A 19084-nucleotide genomic window follows, 5' to 3' on the forward strand; every position below is an offset into this window, starting at 1 on the left:
CCGAATAGGTTCTACATTAACATGGTCAAAATTCAAAATATACAAAAGGATATAAAGTGAAGTGTCCCCCAGCCCTATTCCCCATGCACCCAGTTCCCCCTCCAGAGCCACCACCATTAGCAGTTTGTCTTACAGAGCCTTCCAGAAATACTCCATATGTGAGTATATTAGATGGAGTCCTTCAGAGGCAAAAAAGTCAGATGCCATGCCAGGGGTGGACACTGTGTTTTTGGCATGAATGCTCTTTGTACTGAGAAGGCAAAATTACATGGGATACTGCAAAAATGAAAGCATTTTTTTGTAGGGCGGCGCCTGTGGTTCAAGGAGTAGGGCGCCGGTCCCATATGCCGGAGGTGGCGGGTTCAAACCTAGCCCCGGTCAAAAATCACAAAAAAAAAAAAAAAAAAAGAAAGCATTTTTTTGTTAGCAGATTATGGTATTATAACCAACCACTTGTTACTTCCAGGTCTTTTCTCTTCATTGTCTATCATAAGCCATTGACCAGTGGTGAAAAGACTCTGAACTGGGGCTTAAGTCATCAGCACTGAGGTTTGGCTGTCCTGTCCCTTCCTGGGGTGCCTGGCCAGGCCACTTAACTTCCCTGACTGTATGATTAGAATATTAGATCAAGTGATTCTGTGGTCATTGCCAACTGAAAAACAAATCTCTGACAGGAAAATGAGTGGCTTCATGCTTAAAAACATTACAGAAGATTTTTTAGATATGTGCCTAGTTATAGGATATTTAACTAAAGCTAAATTTTAGAATTACAGCTAAATTAAGAGTTAGTTTTAAAATGATATTCTAGCAAAAACTTTTAAAATTGAGCACTTTATTGCATTTACTTGTTATTTAGAGAGAAAGGTCTATGTCTTATGCCCCCAGTGCCTGGAGCATAGTATGTACTTGATTAATAATAATAATAATAACAGTAATAATAGAGCTAATGTTTAATGAATGCTTACCAGGCACTAGGTACTTGATGTTGAATATCTCCTTTTGTCAACAAAAGCCCAAACCAAAACAATTAAGTCGTAAAACTAATGCCCAGGAGACTAGAATCTGCACCAAGACAGGCTGTCTCTTACCTGTGCAGAGGCAGGGATTAAAAAATGATGATCTAAAGCAGATCACTGAGAACGAGTATCATATAATAATGGGGAAAAAAAGCAAACCCACACACTGTCTTCTGCCTTCCAGAAAAAACTCCCTTTAACTGCTCTCGCTCAGAATATGCAAGAAGCCTCAACTCAGCTGGAAGACTCTCTCCTGGGGTAAGAGTTGGCCTCATGCCCTGTGACTTAATGTAGGTGGGTAGGGTGGGTGGTATACATGGCAGTCACCTGTGACCAGGAGTACAGTGAGCGTGGCAGCATGGCTCATCTACCTGATTCTGTGGGAGAAAGAGGGGTCAAATCTGTGGGCGGTGCTAGAGAATTTTTCTTTTAGTAGGAGTTGGGTTAGAGTTGGATGGCAGAAACTAACAAAAGTAATTGGTAGGGTCAATATTTATTCTTCTAAGCTTAGATGTAAAGAATCTGAACTCTTCCCTGTTTCAGGTGTTGACTCAGACTTATAAACTCTGACCAGTCCCTTTCAGTCCTTAAGAGTCACTTCCTTTAAGGATGGTCCCCAAAAGGTCCATGATAGTTGTCTCAAGTATATTTTCTGAATTGTTTGGATTTTTAATAAATGACATTTATTATTTAAACCATATAAAAATCTAATAATAAAACAACTTTCATTGTAAGAGAGAAGGTGTATCCTTTTTTTACATTCTTCTCTAGCAAGCCTAGTGTCCTTTAATCCTTCTCTCTTCAACTGTAATCATAGGCCTTGCTTCCCAGCTGGACATGCACTGTAGACTTTTTAGCTCATTTCTCAGGGTCTGTGATCCACCCTCTACCCTTTCAAGGAGAATGATTTCCTCCCATTCTTCGCCCTTCCTTTGTCCTGTCTGTGCTCCCATGTTGGGGGCACTGACCCTGGGAGGAGGGAGGGACTTGCCTGCATGCTGGCATCTCTGATCCCTCAAGCCTGGATGTGTTTCCGTGTTTATACATCCTTACACTGCTGCTGTTGTCATCACACCATAGTGATGCCGTGTTCTGGCAGTGTTCTAAGTGCTTTCCAAGTGATAGCTCATTTAATCCCCCAAACAATCTAGGAGGTAAGTAACATCAGTGTTCCCATTTTACAGATGAAGAAATTGACGGAGGGGGTAAGAAAATTGCCTGAGACCACGCAGCTGAGAAATGGAAAAGTCTATATTCAAACTCAGGCAGCTTGGCACCAGAGAGCATGGTCTTAACTATGATACTATGCTTCCCCCACACCAGTGCCATACACATTTCTGGTGTTAAAAGACCCTATAGTGAGCTAATGGGGCAGAAATAGAAATAAACTAAGGAGGGACAGAGACCGTGGTATTGTATCACCTGCATATGCACTTTGTATGGCATTGACTGTGTGTTCACGGGAAGATGAAAAGGAAACATGATGTTCATGTAACGTGGCCCTTAAGTGTTAGCCAGCTACCTCATCTGCACAGCAGGAAGGAACCACTGCCGAGGTTAGACTCACTGACAGACATAACACAATATATAATGAACTTCATGTCTGATTTAAAAGATTTTCAAGGTATTTCGAGAACTCTTGCTTTTCACCTGACTTGAGAACCCTAATTCTTAAGTTGTGACCTCACCATTCATACATATCTATCTCACCTCCTGTGTGCAAAGTATATGCATGAGGCTGTCATTTTCATCATAATGTGTGAATCTGTGGATTCACATTTTATGTGATGGCCTCGATATTTTTAAGGCACTTTTGGGTAGCACCTAATGCACTCCCGTCATATTAAGCAGAACCACATCAACATGATAATCCTGTACCTGGTTTAATGAGCTTGTTGTTGGGATATCTTGTTTTTAAAGGAAAATGCTGGAGACGTGTGGAGATGCTGAGAATCAACTGGCTCTCGAGCTCTCTCAGCATGAAGTCTTTGTTGAGAAGGAGATTGTGGACCCTCTGTATGGTATAGCAGAGGTGGGTGCTTGCACTACATGGAAAAGCTTAGAATGATGCAGGCTGGATGGTGAATGGTTTGCTTGTGTCTAACATTTTAAAAACAGTCACTGGTTTTAGCATACACTTCTTTTTGTAACTAAGAGGAATAAATTGAGGGTACGAACTTCTTTGCCTAAGAGAAAAACATTTGTAAGTGTTATTAATATTGCACCTGAAAAGGTTAAGCTAGAAACCCTGAAGTGTATACAATTGGTGTGTTCTTCCTTCTAGGTGGAGATTCCCAACATCCAGAAACAGAGAAAACAGCTCTCAAGATTGGTGTTAGACTGGGATTCAGTCAGAGCCAGGTAAGGGAAAGCTGTAAAACAAACAGTGATGCAATATTATGTAACATCTCCAGCATCCATCACCATTCTCATCATGGATGAGAGAAAACCACTGAGTGGACCACTGGAAGTTGTCACCAGTTCATGCACCTGACACACAGAGCAGGCCATAGCCTCCAGCACCTCCCACAGGCTTCCTTCTCTCAAGCGTGACAGTGAAGGTGTTTTAGAACTTCCTGTTTTCAGTGAACCAGCAGTGAAGGAAAACTAAGTAGGTGTATTTAATGAAGCAGAGGCTGGTGGCAGACAGTTCTAAGAGCATATCTCCTGGGATACTAGAGTGTAGGAATAAACAGCTCTGTGACCCTAACAGCTCCTGAGGCCCTCGTCATGTCACAAACCCTGTGTACTTAGGAAACCTTTACAGCCAAGAGGTGTTGCACTCACAAAGGAAGAACTCATGTAAACCTAAGTAACCAAATCCAGAGGGCTGCTGACTTGGGGGTTGATGTCAGCTCTGGAATCTTTAGTGATTCTGGGCAGTACTGCTGCCTCAGTGCTGTCCTCCAGAGAGTTTTTTATCAGTGATTTGCATGGCTTGTCAGTGATTTACAGGAAGAGGGCAGTGGCCACCACAAGCCCCTGTCCTTTCTGCTACGTCATAGGGGTTGACACAAACTTCTTCTATGAAGGCCCAGGCAGTAAATCTTTTCCGCTTTACAACCCAGATGGTCCTTGTTGCTCTGTTGTTGTAGATAAAAGCAGCCATGGACAGTACATAAATGATTGAGCGTGGCTATATTCTAATAAAACTTTATTTACAGAAACAGATGGCTTGGCTGACCCCTGCTTTGTCAGCTTTTTTTTTTTTTTTTTAGACAAGAGTCTCACTATGTCACCCTAGGTGGAGTGTCGTGGCGTCACAGCTCACAGCAACCTTAGACTCTTGGGCTTAAGCGATTCTCTTGCCTCAGCCTCCGGAATAGCTGGGACTACAGGTGCTCGCCATAGCACCCGGCTAGTTTTTGGTTACAGTTGTCATTGTTTAGCAGGCCTGGGCTGGGTTTGAACCCGCCAGCCTCCGTGTATGTGGCCAGCGCCATAACCACTGTGCTATAGGTACTGAGCCTGTGAGCTCTTTTAATCTTCATTGCAGTCCTGTGAAATAGAACAACTATTTCTCTTTGACAAATGTGTAGTGATACATCTGTCATTTGTTGAGTTTTCTATCAGAAACTTTTATTATGGACTTAGAAAACGGCTGTTTCTAAGGTGCTATTGAACATTACATGCACCACTGATTTAATGTCAGGTTATTCAGGAAATAAACATCAGACCATTAAATGTACAAATCAATTATTAAGACATGTCTTGATTTAAAAAATGTTGAGATGATAAAAAGGTACATCCAGGAATTCACGCTTGGCGAAAACTCTAATAGTGCAGTTATCAAATAACAGTAAGTGTCACTCGCTGGACACTGGCCACATGCCAGATGTCATGCTACATTTGTTAGATGCTGGGTCATTTGATTCTTCCACCTACCTTGCTGAACAGATATCAATTGAGTACTTAGCATGCATTGACTTTGTGCAAGATACTGAGTGCAGGGGCTCCTCAATGTGAGTTGGAGGGAACAGGGACAGAAGATGAATATAACATCCCCTGCTTTTGAGAGACTTGTTTTGAGGGAAGGGACCTGCATATGTTACCTGTATGACTTCCTTCTTGGCTTTGAGATAATAAATGGCAGCACTATGATTCTGATAGCAAAGTCCATTGTCTCCTGGTTGTGTGCACATGTTTGATTAGAGTCCTGGGTGACAGGGAATGCAGACCACCCTGAGACATATTTTTGCTCAGAGAAGAGAAGGAAGAATTGTTAATTAAACAAGCCCATAAATGCTCCCTTACCAGAGTCAGTAGAGCAATATTGTAGATGTTTATCTGCCAGGCATTTTACATCTTGGGTATACACGTCCCCTTAAAGATTTCAGCACTGATTCTTGATCTTGTATTCATGGTTGTGTTCAAAATAGGTGTTGTGAAACTGAAACAGTTGAATACTTCTTTACTTTGCTTATTCCTGTTGTTCTTCCCTGGAGGAAAGTGATAATAATTAGTATTAAGTAAGAACCCACTATCTGCTGGATATTAAATGAACATACATATGGCATATATCTTTGTTCTCTCCTTTGCTCCATATGACAGTTCTGCAGTGCAGATTGTGTTTATCTTAGTTTTATAGATGAGGCAACTGAGGAACAGAGGTTAAGTGGTAGCTAGATTACATAATTATGTAAGATAGAGGTGAACTTCAAAGTTAAGCACATCAGACTCCAAAGTTGTTGCTTTTTCTGCAATATAGCATCTCCAATTTTGCTTCTGCAGATCTGCTGAAGCCTTTCTGTGGAGGAATGTGTCACATCAGGAACATGAAGTAGGAAGAACATAGCATTTAGGGGGCCATGCGGCAGTCAGGGAGGTTTGATAAGTTGCTAATATGGTTTTTCATGCTGTATCTATATAATATCTACATTTAAATTTGAGGTATAAGAACGTTCCACAATACCAGACATACCCATATTCAAACAGACGGTCAAAGCACATTTGAAAACAAAAACAAATTGTTTAAAATTATTATTCTCCCATCCCTTTATGATTACTCTAATTTATTTTTTAATGTTTTCAGAGATAGTTAATAGTTACATTATTGATCGGCTTTTACTTTCTGAAATTAATCACAAGTCACAGATGATAGAAGAAATATAAGGAGTCCTAAAGAGTTGGAGCTGACCCCCAGTGGCACAGGGAACGTTTCAGATCAAAGCAGGAGATAGAGAGTCAGGAATGGTGGCTCACACCTGTAATCCCAGTGCTTTGGGAGGCCAAGGCAGGAGTATCACGTAAGGCCAGCAGTTCCAGAGCAGCTTGGGCAATTGTAGTAAGATTGCATCTCTACAAAAAAATTAAAATTAGGCAGGCATGGTGCTATGTGCGCATAGTCTCAGCTACTCAGAAGACTGAGGAGGGAGGACCATTTGAGCCCAGGAGTTTGAGGTTACAGTAAGCTATGATGACACCACTGTACTCTAGCCTGGAAAACAGAGTGAGACCCTGTCTCTTTAAGAAAGAAAAAAGGGGGTGGACCCTGTTTCATGGCACAGATTTCATGATTGGACATTATAGGAAAGGGGTCCCAGCAGTGGAGTTTATGTGAAACCAGTTATGTTTGGTTATGCTCAGAGCAGATCACTGCTTCCAGCACTGTACGAGTCCTGTCATGATGAAAAGAGCTAATGTCTCTTTTTGTCTGCTTCTGTTTTAGAGGATAGACTCAAGAGAAGCTAGCATCCTGGGTACTGATACCTATCACAAGTAGTATCAGTTTGGAGAAAGGAAGGATCTGTCTCCATTAGGTCCTGACTCTTAAGTATGTACACCTAGTTTTCATATGCTGGCTACCCTTTTGTTTTGCAGGTGGAACCAAGCTCACAAATCTTCAGGAACCAATTTTCAGGGGCTTCCATCAAAAATAGATACCCTAAAGGAAGAGATGGATGAAGCTGGAAATAAAGTAGAACAGTGCAAGGTACAAGGACTCCCTCATAAATATGTTCTCATATCAGTTTTTTTTTGTTTTTGCAAATTGTGGATGAAAGGTCAAGCATTGTAAATTATTTAATATTTTAAATAATTCCTATCAGAATACTCTGATATTAAAGGTGGTTTTTATTTTTGACCTCTTTCTTTATTTTCTGAGACTACATTATCAGAATAAAACATTTTAAATTCAAATAGGATAGTTTTTAAAACTTGACAAAATTTCTAAGCCTACTTAAAGATGAAATGAATCAAAGGAGAGAAAACCACAGTAAAACATACAAAGTTACAACAGTTAAATCTGCATAATAGGCACAAAAATCGATCAGTGAAATAGTATAGATTTTACTGAAATAAATACTATTTTAAGATTTAAGAACAGTAAATAGGTCATATATCCATAGGGAAGGGAAGGATTGGGACAGTTGGTTTGTAATTTGGGAGAAATATAACTTTATCTTCTCATTTAAATTTAGATTTATTAGATGGTTAAGTGATCTCATTTTGTGTTTATCTGTGTAGGGAGGTGTTCATTCTAAACCTTAAACAAAGTGGTGAATTATTTGAGAGAGTAAAGAAAAAAGTCTTTGTTGAGTCTCAGGATTGACTTTGTCCTCCTCTTAGAATTTATCATTTTTCAACAATAGTTTCTTGTCATGACACTGTTAAGACTATTATATTTTAGATTTTTCAGGTCATATTTCACTTTTCAAAATAGCAAACCTTGCTCAGTTACCTGCAGAAAACAACTTGTTTAAAATATTATAGTGGGTAGAAATTAAAACTAAAGTCACAAAGTCATGCCTTTGTTTTAAAAAAGTCTTTGTGTTTAAAAGGATGATACTTAAGTTGCCTTGTTTTGGGGTTTTTGTTGTTGTGATGGTGGTGGTGGTGGTGGTGGTTATGGAGACAAGAGTCTCACTCTGTTGCCCCGCGTAGAGTGCAGTGGGATCCTCATAGCTCACAGCAACCTCAGACTTTTGGGCTCAATCAAACCTCCTGCCTCATCCTCCCAAGCAGCTGGGACTGTAGGTGTACGGAGACAAGTTCTCACTCTTGCTCAGGCAAGTCTCAAACTCCTGAGTTCAGGCAGTCCTCCCACCTCAGCTTCCCAGAGTGCTAGGATTTTAGGCATGACTCCCAGCAAGAAGAATATTTAGATAAGTGCTTTTAATAAACTAAGGTCACCCTGGCTTGCTTGTGTTCAGGACAGTTGTAGCTTTGTCAGTGTCCCTTACTAGCACTCTTCCTCGTATCTGGCCTAACCTAGATCTTGGCTGTTGGCTACTTGTTGCGCATATTTTTGGCTGGTGATTTGGGAAGTCTGGTTGGTGCATCATGGGCTGATGTTTCTTCCCTCATTTTCCATACTTGTCAGAATTTCAAATGGTGAAAACTAAAGAAAATATTTTCTGCCTCCTTTTCTCTTTATGCTACCTTCCGGGTAACTTCTTAGATCTAAGTTCTGTTGCCCCAATTCTCTCTTTAGGCATGTCTTACCTACTATTTAATTAACATCGAGTTTTGAATTTTGTTGATTATATTTTTCATTTATAAAGTTCTGCTCCTTCAAATCTACCTCTGTTGATAGTGAATTTCTTTTTTAATGTCTGTAATCATTTTAAATGTAGTTATTGTAGCAGTCTTTCATATTTTCTGACGTTTACTGTAGTGTGCTTATGGTGGATTATTCCCTCATGTGTTCCGTAATTCTGTGTTGTGAGCTCATTTTAAAACAGGCTTTATCTGTGGGACTCCTGGAGATTGAGAGTGAGTCTTCTCAGAGAATATTGCTAATCTGTGTCCATCTTTAGTTAAACTTTCTCAGCTTGGGGTTTCTTGGGCCACATGTATTGTAAATTCAAACCTCAAATCCTCATGAAAGCAGGTCTGTGTTTGTGAAAGTTCACGGACATTGTTTTTCTATCTCAGACCCAGCATGCCCAATCCAAAACATACACTTCTCTGTTATTTCCATGCAATGATGAGTGAATTCATTCCGTTCTTTCATTCAGGGTATTGTTCTTCAGAAGCCTTATTCCTTACCTCACCAGGCCTAATGCTTTGTTTTCTGTCCTCTGATCCCAAGTCATCCCCAGCTTCCACTCAGACTTAGCATTCTGGCTTTTTGTTTCTTTCTTTTAATGCATATGAGTGATGGTGGGGGTAGAGAGATCAGGGAATTTACTTTATTGGTTTCCTAGTTATCCTAAAAGAATGTTTGTTACTGCTAACTAGCATTTCCAAGTTTTTAGAACAAATGGGAGAGGTTTCACATTAATTTGTGCACCTTGATGCCAAAAACAAGCCAGTACAGAAAAAAAAAATCTATTTTTTCCAATATATAAAAATTTTTCTAAATATGTGTATGTGTATATACATATATATAATTCCTATATATAGTAGAAGTTTGGATATATCTAGTTGCTTAATCAGTCACTTTTTAAAAATTTATATAATTAATTCTTTTACATTAGTTCAAATATTAAAAAGTGTAAGACTATAGTCTCGGCATCTTCAGCTCAGTGGTTAGGGCGCCATCCACATACACTGAGGCAGGCGGGTTTGAACCTGGCCAGGGCCTGCTAAACAACAGCGACAACTGCCACAACAACAAAAATAGCCAGGCATTGTGGCAGGCGCCTGTAATCCCAGCTACTTGGGAGGCGGAGGCAAGAGAATTGCTTAAGCCCAAGAGTTTGAGGTGGCTGTGAGCTGTGACGTCATGGCACTCTACCGAGGGCGACATAATAAGACTCTGTCTCAAAAAAAAGAAAAAAGTGTGAGACTACAGTGAAATCTTTCTTCTACCCTTTGTCCTCTTTCTGCCTAATTTCCAATTCTCCTAGCAGGTAACCACTATTACTGATTCCTTAGTTTTTTCTTCTGAACATCTTTTTATACATATACGCCAATAAGAATATGACATTTTCTTTTCCCTTTTTTTGGTAACCTGATGGTAGTATAGCATATCATGCTTTATACTTCTTAATGAGGCACATTAACAGTATATCCTGGAGATCTTCCATGCCAGTCTCATAATAAGCTTCCTTATTCTTTTTGTTGTTTCAGTGTATAGTTGTACCAGTCAGTTGACAAATGTTTAATCTGTGGCTGTTTCTGTGAGTTTTTGGTCACAGGACTCACACAGATTATTCTCAGATGCAATTTTCTTTCATTTCTTTTTTCTTTAATAACATATCTTCTCTTCCATTTACCCAGGATCAACTTGCAGCAGACATGTACAACTTCATGGCCAAAGAAGGGGAGTATGGCAAATTTTTTGTTACGGTGAGCACCTTCTTTTGAGGGAAATGTGAAAGCATTGTAAAAATTGAGTCATTTTAGCTTTTTTTGCAAAAGATTTCATTTTTAGTTTTGCTCAGTCATTGTGTGTGTGTCCATCCAATGCTAACGTTACTTTTGTTTTTGAATGTGGGTTTGTTCTCAGTTATTAGAAGCCCAAGCAGATTACCATAGAAAAGCATTAGCAGTCTTAGAAAAGGCCCTTCCCGAAATGCGAGCCCATCAAGGTAATGTAACCTGCGTGCGGCTGATGCCTCCTTCTTGCCTCTGCCACTTCTGCCTGGGTTCTCTTTTGCCCTGACTCCTCTGCATGTGTTTCCCCTGGAGAAAGCTTCTCTGCCTAGGAGGGTACTATTTCCTGGCATAATTTTGTCTTTCTTGCTTCATTCTCTAATTTCTTCCAAACCCAAATTAACATACTAATGGAACAGTTGTAGTTCTTTTGAAACCTTCAGCTGAAGAGAAAGCTGGCCCCTTTGTGGGAGGGCCTGTATGTTTTGATGTCTTTGATTGGCTTGAAAAAGTCGAGCGGCTAATTATCCTTTTCCAAATCAGTTATTTGTTCCATAAGGCTTAATTCTGGCTCTGTGATTCCAAGAAGATCCATTCTAGGGAAATATTTTGGACTTACCATGAGAGAATTTTATAAGCCAGCACTTAAAACATATTGCTAAAGTCACATTAGCAGTCATTACATAAATAACATTGGATCATAAGATCATGACCATTTCTTTCAGGCCCCTACTTTTTCTTTACATAGGTTCTTATTCTTATCACCATTAATATTTTTCCTACTGTATTCAAGCACGTTGTAGGTTTTACCCAAAAGTTGTGAGTAGACCGAACTTTAGTTTTAAGGTGAATCTCTAAAACTTCTTTATCCTCACTAAAGCTTCTGATCCCACTTCTCCCTTATTTACTGGCAGAGATGACTGCAAGTTGTTGAGGCAGAAATTTCTTGCCTGTGTTTGGATCTGTTGTGCTTTTCTGCTTATGGAGTAGATCTGACATTTGGAGCTCCCCCTGCAAAATCACTGGTCTTGGGCTGAGAGGGGATCAGGACAAGTGCTGGGTGTGACGACTATGTGATGTAAGTGTGTGGGTGGAGGGTGCTGTGGGTGTGCACACACTAGCACCCTGAAGAATGCCACTTCCCCAAAGTTTCAGGAAGTCCTAACAGAGTCTGGCTTTGCACCTGAAAGTTTTTGATTATGAAATCAGAAAATTTCATGTCTTGACTAACCCCATAGCCAGGTCTTTGGTGATCTCAGGTGCAACATGTCTGATTTCCTCAGCCACTGCCCTGCTTTCCTAAATGATGCAGTTTTCTAGTTCCTGGAAGGTGGCACTGGGTCATGGTGCAAAGGAATGAAGACACTGGGAAGTGTTCCACATTCCCAGGGACAGACTCTCCGGGCAGTTCAGAGTATTAAGAACATGTATTTGTGAGATACCCACTGTGGGTGAGTCCTGCTTGGGACAAGATAGTAGATACATCATCATCTTAGCCATTGAGTGACTTACAGTCCGATTTGGAGTTGACTAACAAGCAGAAAAACAAGAAGATTGGATTTCTTGAGCAGTCCCTTTTATAAAATTCACATTCTTGTTTTTTCACCAAGGCTATTTTCCATAGAGAACAGGGAGGGGACAGGTCAGAGTTTAGGATGGAACAGAAGGAGCAGGAAAGTGAGGTAAACAGCCAGTGGAGGACGTGTGATCCACCTTGTATGCTAATGGCACCCTCCAACTCTGCGAGTCTTCCTGCCCACCTCTCCTGTAGACCTGTCTCCTCTTCCCGTCTTGTCTTCTGTTTTCAGAAGGGCCCAGTGTGTCCTTGCTATAGAAAGAATGTGTGATGGCCCCTGCCACTCCCCACGCCCCTGTAGACTCTGGTCTCACATTCAAGGGCGGCTGGTGGTTATGCTGTACCTCCCTGTCCTAAATGTGGTGCCCATTTAATCTCATCGTCTTTCATTTTTATGACTTCTTCCCACCTGCTGCCTACATTTTCTTACCACCTTCCCACCCCTTAACCCTTTGTAATCTGATTTCAACTCCCAGTTGCTCTGCTATTTAAAACACACACTCACACACTGCAATTCCCCAAGGACCAGCCGCCTCTTGTCATGTCCTAGCAGTTGGTGTGATGTAGGCCATCTCTTCCTGGTTACAGTTTTTCCTCCTTCGATGTGATTTTCTTCTTCCATTCCTAGGACTCTGCATTCCTTCGTTTCTGTCCCCACCCCCCAAATCAGCCTTTTCTGAGGTCCAGTCCTTGCTCCTGTCTTCTCTTTCCTTCCTCACTCTCCCTTTTCCCTGGAAGTCGGCTAACTTTCACAGCTTTGCTTCTCGCCTGCACCTTCATCCTCACAGCCTCCTTCGCGTCAGTTCCCTTTCATAACTGGCTTTCACCTTAAACTGCATGGATCTCAAAGGGCAAACTGATTCTCCCTCCATATTAGCTGTCCTTTCCTCTCTCCGTGTCTCCCTCATGCCACCTCTCTCAGAACAGTCTGGGTCTGAGAATTCAGGCCCTCTTCTCCCTCTCTCCCCCAGCCGACTGCTGGGCCTGTCATCTCACTCTATACTTTGTCTTCCTCCCTCCGGCTCACTTTGCTCTGCCTTCCTCCCTCCGTGCTCCCTCCGGCTCGCTTTGCTCTGTGCTCTGCCTTCCTCCCTCTGTGCTCCCTCCGGCTCTCTTTGCTCTGCCTTCCTCCCTCCGTGCTCCCTCCGGCTCGCTTTGCTCTGTGCTCTGCCTTCCTCCCTCCGTGCTCCTTCTGGCTTGCTTTGCTCTGTGCTCTGCCTTCCTCCCTCCGTGCTCCTTCTGGCTTGCTTTGCTCTGTGCTCTGCCTTCCTCCCTCTGTGCTCCCTCCGGCTCTCTTTGCTCTGCCTTCCTCCCTCGGTGCTCCCTCCAGCTCGCTTTGCTCTGTGCTCTGCCTTCCTTCCTCCGTGCTCCCTCCGGCTTGCTTTGCTCTGTGCTCTGCCTTCCTTCCTCCATGCTCCCTCCGGCTCCCTTTGCTCGGTGCTCTTATCACCTTGTGCGTGAGCTTGGGATAGAAATGCCCAAACTTACGGTTCCTGGTCTTTTCTCAGCCTGTTTCCCTCCACAACATGTATTTGCCTATTTCTTGGCACATATTCTTATGACACCTCTTCCAAGCTTACTTCTTTGAGAAGACTTCTCTGACACGTGACGTCAACAGTAAACGCTTTTGTCTCAGGAATTGCGCTAGCATTTATGGTCTGCCCCAGAAGTCGCAAACAGCTGTATCTCATTAAAAATGTTTTTTTAATTAGTTGCCATCATTTAAAACCCAGGCACATAATGACCCTGATTTCTGGCTTCACTTGGAATTTCAGAACATCTATCTGGTGACTCTGGGTCTGCTTTCCCGTGAGGCAACATGGGTCTGACGCTGTGGAGCGGTGCCCGCCCCCCCTTGGAGACTGTGCATGTACTCTCTTTCCTGGCCCCTGCAGACAATTGCATTTGTGACCATTGATCTGCCGTGACTTAGCAAACATGTCTCGTCTTATCACTGTTCTATGTTTACATGTCTGTCTTGTATTTCCTTCACAATTTGCTCTCGTCCTGAGAGTGGGGAGTCTCTATGAACTTCATGTGCCATTGCAGTGCCCGGCACATAGTAGGTCTGCTGTTTGAGACCCCAGCACCCAAGGTAGAATTTGCCTTATGACTAATCTCTAGGTCGGTGGTTTTCCTGCATCCTCTGCCAACATTACAGCAAGATAGGGGGTGGTGGGACATGCTCTGTTCAGTATTTACTAGAAAGTTTTGGCACAGGTTTGGAGTATGCCCACCCCTCAGCATCCCAGAGCCAGGCCTGTGGTTGAGGAGATGACAGGTGTCATTTGCAGACCTCTCCTGAGGGGTTCCAGTGGAGCCCCAGGGGATTGGTTATGTGGCCATTTTCAGCCTGTGTTGAGTATCTTTGCTTTAGATAAAAGGGACAAAGTAGTCAGATAAGATTGGCCTCTGAGAGGACTATCATAGCGCTGTGTCCTCTGTGAAGGGCCAGGCCCCTGGATGGTTTTTCTGTTACTACTGGGCTGAGGCTGAGCCAGAGACAGGAGACTCCCAACTGCCCTGGGTTGGCTGGTGGCCTGCTTCTTGTTCTTGTCCCTGGCCTGCCTTCTCCTCGCCCTTTTATCAACCTTTACCCCACTTGCTCTTACACCATTCCCTTGTGCAAGCTCTCAGGGGTGCAGATTTGTGGATTTTATTTTCTTCCTTCCCCCGTATGCAGATTATTTGTAAGCCTGTGCCCTGCTGTGATATAGGGGAGCGTGTGAATGTTACCACTGCCCGATCCACCTCTGTAATAGCTGAGTAGGGGACCACTGTCCATCAAAGGTGCTCTCTTAGTGTTGGGGAGAATTAAGTGTTTCTCCTTGGGGGAGTTTCTGCTTTGCTTCTGTGAGCTTCTCAGGCAGCACTATTCCCACGGGCAGACCACATCCAACCTAATACTTCTTATTCTAATTTGATAATATCCATTTTCTAAATTCTTCTTTCTGTTTTACTGCTTTATTACTGTATATATTTCTGCTAAGCTGCCTCAGAGGACCTGAAAATAATCTAGAAGATCGCTTTACTGCTGTTAGCACAGCCTTCAGCCTAAGCTGCTCCAGGGCTGCCGCTGCTGCATTTTTTTCAACTCAGAATTTTTCGGGCCTATCTGGGGGTGTGGCGTTGGAAGCGCTGCATGTCACAGAGATGTTGCATTTGACACAATTTCACGCTGGCCATCTGTAGTCTTATATGCTTGACTTGTGTTTGAAATTTTGAGATTATTTTCATGCTCTCATTGAAAGAGTCTGTTTCTTGTCTCCTAGCTAGAAGGACAATGCTGCTTTTCATGTCTAGAATAACTTCTTTTCAGTGACAGTTGTGTGCTCTGATACATCCTCTGTGTTAATATGGGCGCGATGCAGGTGCACAGCCCTGCTCCCTTCACCTGGACTCCACGTGGGGCACCATGCAGATTGCTTAAGGCTGCTGTTCCACAAGTAACTGCCTCAGCCTGGCACACAGTTTGTGCTCCAGGAGATAGTAAATAACAAAAGCAAATAGAATAGACATATTCCCTTTTCTCAACACCTCCATTACCAGACTGCTAGGAAAGTCCCCTTTGGGAGTCTGGGGACAAAATAGCTTGGTAATAGCATGAGGTTGTTTGGTGTTTAACAGAATGATTTGCTGCTCTAGATAAGTGGGCGGAAAAGCCAGCTTTTGGGACTCCTTTGGAAGAACACCTGAAACGGAGTGGGCGCGAGATCGCGCTTCCCATCGAAGCCTGTGTCATGCTACTCCTGGAAACAGGCATGAAGGAGGAGGTGAGAGGCATTTTGTGGTCCTGCACACCAAGTCTCTGTGCCTTCACAGAACACCATGCTCTCTGCCATCCCCGGCTCCCCTCTCTTACACAGCCACTATGGGTTTTATGTAGACCAGCAGCTTTCAGACTTCTGTCATCATGACCCACATTTTTAATTGAGGCGCTACACATCTTACCTTATAAAGGTTTTATGGGACCATATTTACCTTTCCTACTTGCGTTATACCCTGACTTTTTTTTTTTTTAGTCTTGTTTCATTTTAAACTCTGGTTGTGATTTGCAGCAATGGATTTCCTGATGCGCTTACGGGCCAGAACTTCCATGAGATTTAGTTTTTAATAGCAAGCCTCTATGGCAACAATCTTATATTTGTGTATTACTATGCAATTTTTTTTGAGGGGAAGAAGGGAGCATTTACATACTTTGTTTCATGGGATTCTTACCAAAAAATCCCCAGAAACTAAGCAAGGCAGTTCTCATCACTCTTCTTGTATAGATAAGGAAGTCACCACACAGGGAGTTCACTCCGGGTCGCGGCAAGAATTAAAATGCAAACTTTAAAACTTTAAAAACTTTTTCCTTTTTAAAACTCTTTATTGAAATATAATGCACAAACAGAAAAGTGTGCACATCATAGGTAAATAGCTTGATGAGTTTTCACAGCTAATGTGCTCCAGGAGATAGTAAATAACAAAAGAATTAAAAGCCAGATAGTAATAACAAAAGAATTAAAAGAATTCACACCCAGGCAATCAGTGCCCAGTTCAAGGAACACCCTGAAAGGAAAGCCCTCCTTGTGTTTACTTCCAGTCACTTCCCCTGTCCCAGCTATGTGACCTCTGCTTCTACAAGCTGAGGTCAGTGCTGCTCATCTGGGACCAGATTTGCTCCCCAGGAGACATTTTTGATTATCACACTAGGGAGAAGAGTTTCACCACTGGCTTATATAATGTATGGGACAGCCCCACAGCAAAGAAGTATCCAGCCCAAAGTGTCAGTAGTGCTGAGACCAGCGAACCCTACCTAGATAAATTTTCTTTAAAATTGAAGTCTTTTTAATTCCTGGTTTGATATCCTTCATTCTCCTGCCTCTCCAGTTGACACTTCTTCTGTTCTCTACTTTTCCTAAGTAGCATTTAGGGGAGTGAAAGTGACTTGCAGCCGAGTCCATTTTTCTTGAGTTTATTAATTTATTGATTTTTGAGACAGAATCTCACTATGTTGCCCTTGGTAGAGTGCCATGGCGTCACAGCTCACAGCAACCTCAAACTCTCGGGCTTAAGCAATTCTCTTGCCTCAGCCTCCCAAGTAGCTGGGACTACAGACGGCTGCCACAACTCCCAGCTATTTTTGTTGTTGTTGCAGTTGTCGTTGTTTAGCAGGCCCGGGCCAGGTTCGAATTCCCCTGCCTCCATGAATGTGGCCAGCGCCCTAACCCCTGAGCTGCGGGCGCTGAGCTACTTAAGTGTTTTTTTAAAATACTAAATTTAGAAAATCTGTAGCAGTCAACCTTGTGGAAGTACATACCTTGCGCAATTGTAAAATCTTTTAGATGGATTTTTAATAGGCACAGGTATTTTAATAATGAGGCAGATCAAGAGCTCTGTTCTTTACAAGTCACTCTGCTCAGGGTACAAACTTGGACCTCTTCTTTCCTCCTAACTGTTCTGCAAGGCAGGCAGGTGTACTGAAGTTGGGAAGGGGAGTGGGGCTCCCTTCCATCAGGCCATACTGCTGCTTAGTGTAAGATTCCCCATCTGCTCTTGATGCCAATGGCTTTTCATTGTCTTTAGGGCCTTTTCCGAATTGGCGCCGGAGCCTCCAAGTTAAAGAAACTGAAAGCTGCTTTAGACTGTTCTACTTCTCACTTGGATGAGTTCTATTCAGACCCCCACGCAGTAGCAGGTGAGCTCTAAGGAGTTTCTGCAAACTGAGTCACCCTCAAAGTGATGGGCGAGTCTCCTGATAAAATGCCTTATGGTATAATGTAATGTATACATACACACCCCTTTTCTGTTCCCTTTGTTTGTTTGTTGTGTATTAAGTAATGGTGAAAGTAGATAACAATGCAAATATTTTGGAGATCATGCTGCATAATGATGTTTCAGTTGAAGATCAGCCAAAATGTACAATTGTGGCCCATGTGATTATAATGAAACTGAAATTTTTTTTTGAGACAGAGTTTCACTATGTCGCCCTTGGGAGAGTGCCATGGTGTCACAGTTCACAGCAACCTCTAATTCTTGGAGAATCAGCGATTCTCTTGCCTCAGCCTACAGGCGCCTGTCACAACACCTGGCTATTTTTGTGTTGCAGTTGTTGTTTAGTTGGTCCAGGCCGGATTCCAACTGCCAGCCTGGGTGTATGTGGCTGGCGCTGTAACCACTGTGCTATGGGCACTGAGCTGAAACTAAAAAATTTCTGTTGCCTAGTGATGCAGCTGTAGCTATCATAATGTCTAAGTGCAGTGCATTACCTTTTCTGTGTTTAGATATACAAAGACTGAAAATTCTGTTACAGTTGCCCATAGTGTTCAATATAGTAACATGCTGTGTAGGTTTGTAACCTAGAAGAAACAGACTGTACCATCTAGCCTAAGTGTGTAGTGGGCTCTAGGTTTGTATAAAGTGCACTTTATGTTTGCATAGCAACAAAATCACCTAACAAGGGCCTGAATTTGTTTTATGAGCATTTCATTCTCTAACCACTCCTGCCAATTTATGATATTTTTTATATGCCATGAAACGTTGTGATTGAAATAATTTCGATTTGCAAAATAATGTGTCCTGAGATTCTCAGCCTTACCCCTTTTTGTATTCAAAGAGAGCATTAATTATTTCAGGTGCTTTGAAGTCCTATTTACGGGAATTGCCAGAACCTTTGATGACTTTTAATCTGTATGAAGAATGGACACAAGTTGCAAGGTAACTTTAAGAACACAGAATTTTGAAAGTTAAAGGAAGTGATGTAATACTGTATCCTATTTATAAATCATTTTCAAGGATCATAAAGTAACCTTAAATAATATGTGCCCCAGTTCTTATTAATGTTTAGAGTAAAATATCAAGTATTATAATTATTAGTGTAGGAAGGTCATCACTTTTATATTGATTTAAATTTGTGTGATTTATATGGATGAAGACATAGTTGTGTCCATGTTAATGAACTAGGTTGATCTCTATATTGAAAGCCGTGTAACTAGGACAGGTGTCATATTGACCAGAGGCAATGTGCCTGACAAGCCGCACTCCAACTCAGCGATGCTATAATGCAGTTGACCCTTGATTAACATGGCATTAGGGGCGCTGACCCCCATGCAATTGAAAATCCTCATACAACTTTTGGCTCCAGAAGTTTTCTTTTCTTTTTTTTTTTTGTTGCAGTTTGGCCAGGGCTGGGCTTGAACCCGCCACCCTCGGCATATGGGACCGGTGCCCTACTCACTGAGCCACAGGC

At 42.2% G+C, this 19084-nt stretch overlaps 1 protein-coding gene across 5 annotated transcripts in view; it reads left to right on the forward strand.

Annotated features, from left to right (window-relative positions):
- Positions 1–19084, forward strand: part of ARHGAP17 (Rho GTPase activating protein 17) — a 99027-nt gene that overhangs the window by 52915 nt on the left and 27028 nt on the right. For all 5 annotated transcript variants that reach the window (XR_008373238.1, XM_053555412.1, XM_053555415.1 and 2 more), the window contains exons 4-12: positions 1201–1274; positions 2937–3048; positions 3301–3377; positions 6837–6948; positions 10182–10250; positions 10411–10492; positions 15499–15626; positions 17422–17533; positions 18471–18552. Coding sequence is in view for 4 of the 5 variants with exons in the window: in XM_053555412.1 (XP_053411387.1) it covers positions 1201–1274; positions 2937–3048; positions 3301–3377; positions 6837–6948; positions 10182–10250; positions 10411–10492; positions 15499–15626; positions 17422–17533; positions 18471–18552 (848 nt within the window). In the remaining variant the exon portion in view is untranslated. The remainder of the gene's footprint in view (positions 1–1200; positions 1275–2936; positions 3049–3300; positions 3378–6836; positions 6949–10181; positions 10251–10410; positions 10493–15498; positions 15627–17421; positions 17534–18470; positions 18553–19084) is intronic.

Source organism: Nycticebus coucang, chromosome 12 (assembly GCF_027406575.1).
Source record: "Nycticebus coucang isolate mNycCou1 chromosome 12, mNycCou1.pri, whole genome shotgun sequence".
Taxonomy (NCBI): Eukaryota; Metazoa; Chordata; class Mammalia; order Primates; family Lorisidae; genus Nycticebus; species Nycticebus coucang.